The sequence below is a fragment of the Bubalus kerabau genome, chromosome 15 (assembly GCF_029407905.1).
Source record: "Bubalus kerabau isolate K-KA32 ecotype Philippines breed swamp buffalo chromosome 15, PCC_UOA_SB_1v2, whole genome shotgun sequence".
Taxonomy (NCBI): domain Eukaryota; kingdom Metazoa; phylum Chordata; class Mammalia; order Artiodactyla; family Bovidae; genus Bubalus; species Bubalus kerabau.
Window position 1 is genome coordinate 44,624,483 of NC_073638.1, and position 5,474 is coordinate 44,629,956.

The following is a 5,474-nucleotide window of genomic DNA, read 5'->3' on the forward strand; positions in this document are numbered from 1 at the left end:
CAGCCTGGCATTTTGCATGATGTACTCTGCATATAAATTAAATAAGCAGGGTGACAATATACAGCCTTGATGTACTCCTTTCCCAATTTTGAAGCAGTCCGTTGTTCCATGTCTGGTTCTAACTGTTGCTTCTTGACCTGCATATAGGTTTCTCAGGAGGCAGATAAGGTGGTCTGGTATTCCCATCTCTTGAAGAATTTTCCAGTATGTTGTTATCCACACAGTCAAAGGCTTTAGCACAGTCAATGAAGGAGAAGTAGATGTTTTTCTGGAATATGTAATGTTACTGTTATGTTTGTTTTACAGAGGAAGCAATAGAATCAGAGAAGTTAAATGACTTGTTCACAATATACAAACTATTCTAGCTTTTGACTCCTAGTTTAAAAGATCTATCTGTGATGTTGATTGTAGTGACATTTTTGGTAAAAATATTTTAGTGACTGTATTTGTCATACAAATGATCAAAGTTTCTTGAATAGGGCTGGGGATTTGGCATCCAGACTTATTACAAAGAGGCTTTAATCTGCTTGCCTTAACTTGTTTCTCATCACTGCACAAAATATACATTCCATCCAATTATCGTCCTACTCTGGTTTACCTGCCTTTGCTCACACCCTTATCCCGCCACTCTTTTCTTTCACATTTACAACTTTTTTCAGCCTCTGTTTCTACTTGCTATTGGGAGATGTCATGGTGAAATTGAGTTTCTTGTGTAAGGAGGTGTTTAGTCCCTGTAGGAATATGAGGGAGTGGTGCTCCAGGTTAGTCCCCCGGAGATTTCTCACCTGAGGGGCCCAAGTTCAAGTATCTTTAGTTATGCAGAAATACAAGAAAGCATGTATAAAGTAATTCTAATTTCTCCAGGGATGAGTTCTCCAGGGCATATGATTGAATGCCATATAATGTTCTAGCATCAGTACACTGAATCACTGAATTGTATTTATGAGGAAATGGGTTTTGACTAGAGGTGGAACTTCTGACAATGTAGTGTGAACTTTAAATTGATAGATTCAATAGGTAAGAAAGTGAAAATTCTGCTGTGTGCTCATTAGTGGGTGTTCCATTTGTAGTTCATCTTCCACCGATAGTTGGAGATGCTGTTGAAGTGATGTCTCAGTGCTCAGGAATCACTAGACACAGATGAAACGTTTGAGTCAGTAAACTGATGTTGATGCTGGTCAAGTTATTTTTCTCCCCACTTCAGAGAAAGGTTCAGGCAATAATTAGAAGTGTCAAGTACTTTGCATGCACTAAAATAAAATCTTAGAAGTTTGCAACTGGAAGGGAACTTGTTTAACAAGTCCAACACCTACTTTTTTCCATTGTAAGGATGAAACCTGAGGGAGTGATCTGCTCAAGTATTTTGTGTCAGTGAGTTATCAAGAGAGCATTATAGTCTTAGTTGAATATTGTGGAACATCTGTGGTCACTTGCTCTTTACCACTCACATTTTGTTCCATAACATGCTTAAAATCAGTCCTAAAAAGTTTTCATTTTATTTATATTATACTCTAAATTTTCTAATTTCAAAGTCCATCCACTTTTAAATATTGGCACTGAATACACATTATTCTTTCTTATAAATTTATTTTAAATGTTTGATCTTGTGAGTATATTTTCTTAATTTTAGGTGATTTTTATATTCTAAACATAATTATTATGGTTAATACAGACATTCAATTTTAATGATGATTTATTCAGAACAAATCAACTTGCCTTCTAGTGTCTACTAATGTCCTACTGATCCTCACCCAAGACATTAAATGTCTTCACCTTGCTGTTTCCTTCTCTTCTTCTGGGTTCCACATCATCTTCCTGATGATTTTCAAGTCACCATACAATGGCCAGTAGGCCTTCAATGGGATGCTAAGTTGTCATCAAAAACCTTTGATCCGAGCAGGTCATCTCTTTTCCTTTTGTTTTCTTTATCTCACCTAAGGTACTTCCCACTGATGACATTGTATGATTATATTTCTTTGAACTTTGTCCCAAATCAGAAGTAATCCATACCTCACTGGAATGTCTGAAGCATTTATCACCTCTGATTGCTAAAAGTGTTGTGCACTTTCCTTTTAGACTCTCTTTTCCTTAAAGGTTTTTTGGATTTTCTTCATTTTTTATTCCTTTATTCATCCAAAGTTGATTTAACATTTATTATGGGCCAGAGGCTGTTATAGACATTGTGAGTATAGCAAAAAATAATAAAAATCTTTGACTCCTGGAGTTAATAGTTTAGTGAGGGAGTTAGAGTTCATGTTTATATGTATAATCTAAATCCATATATATATCTTTTCTGTAAGATGTTATGGAAAAGCCTAGATGAACTTTTTGACAATTGATGGTAATGGACAATGGACAAAGATAGAGCTAGGACTTAGAGAATACTGAGACAAGGATAGAATGTTATTTTGTGTAGTGTTTCCAGCTCTTTGTTGAGTTGTGGGATTAAATGTGTACCTGAGATTACTGAGCCTAGAAAATGGTAGGTATTCAATCAGTGTTTGTTGAATAATTAATGATTAACTTCTTGGTGAGAAGGAGAGTAAAAGAGAAAAAATAGAGAGAAAAAACACATTTAAATCACAATTTCAGAATGATCAAAATTGGACTTTTCTTAAATCATCATGACAAAGATGAACCATAAAGAATTAACCCTGAATATTTTCTATGAAGGCCAATTGCAAGATAATTGACTATTATTTCACAGTCTATGAAAAAATCAGTAAACTGAAGTCATTTCGCATTATTTACAGACCACCTAAGATCTGAAACACAAGTCCCTTTTTGTTTTTCTGCAGAGTTTTCATATTTAACCAAATCACAAAAGGGATTTTGAACTAGACAAATAGTTATAATAAATAACAATTCACTGTGTTGTATCTTTGAATTATTAGACTTATAAAAAATTTCATGGGTATGTTTTTCCAGTTGTTGACTTCTATACTTTATAAAACATTTGTTTTAAGACTATTTTCATTTTCAAGTTACACAAGTTGGAAAAGAATTTTGATATTATTTTGTACTTTTCAGACAAGATTTCTGAGACAGACTTCTTCACTTCCTCCTTTTTTGGGAAAAGATTCATTAATTTGAATAATTGTCCACTCTCCAAAATTGCCAAACCGAATTTCTGTCAGAATGAGTTCCTCTTTTTATCTTCTCCTAAGAATATCTAGGGTTGAATGAAAACATAGCTATTGAATTGTGACTTCATAATTTATATACTATGCCCGTAAATGCAAAATATGCTCCACTATTAAAATGAAAAGGCAAAATCAAAGCTCTGTGGTTGAGTTTATCCTCTTGGGCTTTTCTAACTTTCCTGAACTCCAAGGGCAGCTCTTTGGGATTTTCTTGATTATTTATCTGCTGACACTGATAGGAAACGTCGTCATTATAGTTGTCATCTGCCTGGAACAGAGCCTGCGTGTTCCCATGTACCTGTTCCTCCAAAACCTGTCTGTGGTGGATGTTAGTATCAGTGCAGTCATTATGCCCGAAATGCTGGTGGTTCTCTCCAATGAAAAAACGTCAATTTCGTTTGTGAGCTGCTTTGCACAGATGTATTTTATTCTTTTTTTTGGTGGGACTGAATGTTTTCTCCTAGGGGCAATGGCTTATGACCGATTTGCTGCAATTTGCTCTCCTCTGAGCTACCCAATGATTATGAACAAACGAGTTTTTATGAAATTAGTTACAGGCTCATGGACTTTGGGTTTCATGTTAGGTACTGTGCAAACAACATGGGTTTCTAGTTTTCCCTTTTGTGACCCCAGTGAAATCAATCACATCTCTTGTGAAACTCCAGCAGTGCTAGAGCTGGCATGTGCAGACACATTTTTGTTTGAAATCTATGCCTTCACTGGCACCATTTTGATTATCATGGTTCCTTTCATGTTGATAATTCTGTCTTACATTCGAATTCTCTTTGCCATCCTGAAGATGCCATCAACCACTGGGAGGCAAAAGGCCTTTTCCACCTGTGCCTCCCATCTCACATCTGTTACCCTCTTCTATGGCACAGCCAGTATGACTTACTTACAACCTAAATCTGGCTACTCCCCAGAAACCAAGAAGCTGATGTCCTTGTCTTACTCACTTTTTTTTTTTTTTTAATTTTATTTTTAAACTTTACATAACTGTATTAGTTTTGCCAAATATCAAAATGAATCCGCCACAGGTATACATGTCTTACTCACTTTTAACACCTCTGCTGAATCCACTGATCTACAGTCTGAGGAACAGTGAGCTGAAAAGAGCTTTGATAAAATTATGGTGAAGAAAAGTGGATTTACATACATTCTAACTATGCTGAGAGGTCTATGTGATATTACTGCTGGACTGAACTTTATTTAAATTTAATAAATGGTGAAGACTGTTTGCATTTCTTGGTATGAATATGCTTAATTTTTGAGTTCTACAAATTTGATAATATAGTAGAACATCTTTATATATTAATGGTTTTATTTTTTTCATACATGCATAATACTCCTTAATATTAGGTGTCATACAGTTTCTTCAAAAAATTGTTTATTGGTGGCCATATGGGTGTGTGTTAATTTTTTGTTTCTCTAGAGAATGCTAAATAAAGAAACTAGTTTTATGCTTTCACAAACATTGTTGCTTTAATTTCTGTAGTATAGGTTTCTCAGTACGGTTTTCATAGAGTAAATAATCTGAGTTTGCAAACGTTCATGAATGTCACCAAACCTTTAAAAAATGATATTAACAATTTTGTATTGATTCTGAAAGCCCACTCTGCCCTACTGACTAGTTTCATCTCCAGGAAACCAACAAATAGAGAGAAGAGCTTTTTATTTTTTGAGTGAAAATATGTCCATGCATGAGTTGAAAAAAACAGCTCTTTATTGAGAAAGACCACACTGGTTCTATTCAAGGACCTACAGACATTATAATCCAAAACTGTATTTCATTTGGTTATTTTAGAATATATTCTTCCAGTGTGTTACTATTTTTGAGAGTAATTTATCATATTTCATTTTCACTTATAAGCCATGGTCTGGAAATCTTGTCAAAATTTCTGTTATAGAGCAAAAATGCCCTCAACACCTCAACATTTGTCAAACAGTATATGTTTTTTTTTCCTTGTAGAATATAAACATGATAAATTGTGCCTGTTTTCTATTATCCATGAATCATATCAATCTATGTGTATCTTTCACACATAGAAAGAATAATTAGACACTGCAAAAATATACTATCTCATTCTTGTTTCCTATTTTAATGTTGCTAGAAGACAACAGAAAGTGTCTGACATTGAATCTACACCAAAGGAGTACCACTGTTTGTTTCAGCTTAAAGTGACATTAAAAACAGAGGTTGGAGCACTTTATCTTTATGAAATTATCATTGATTTTTGAAAGCATTTAAAAAATAATTTTATTTATTTATTTTTGACTGCACTGGGTCTTTGTTACTTTGTGCAGACTTTCTCTAGTTGTGAAGAGTGGGAG

General features: G+C 34.3%; 1 protein-coding gene across 1 annotated transcript; it reads left to right on the forward strand.

Moving 5' to 3' along the window:
• The first annotated feature begins 2,760 nt into the window (after positions 1–2,760).
• On the forward strand, positions 2,761–4,279 carry LOC129629001 (olfactory receptor 10A6). Its single transcript, XM_055548741.1, has 2 exons — positions 2,761–4,087; positions 4,188–4,279. The coding sequence occupies exons 1-2, from the start codon at positions 3,262–3,264 to the stop codon at positions 4,277–4,279; spliced, it is 918 nt and encodes a 305-aa protein (XP_055404716.1). The 5' UTR covers positions 2,761–3,261.
• Positions 4,280–5,474: the final 1,195 nt, after the last annotated feature.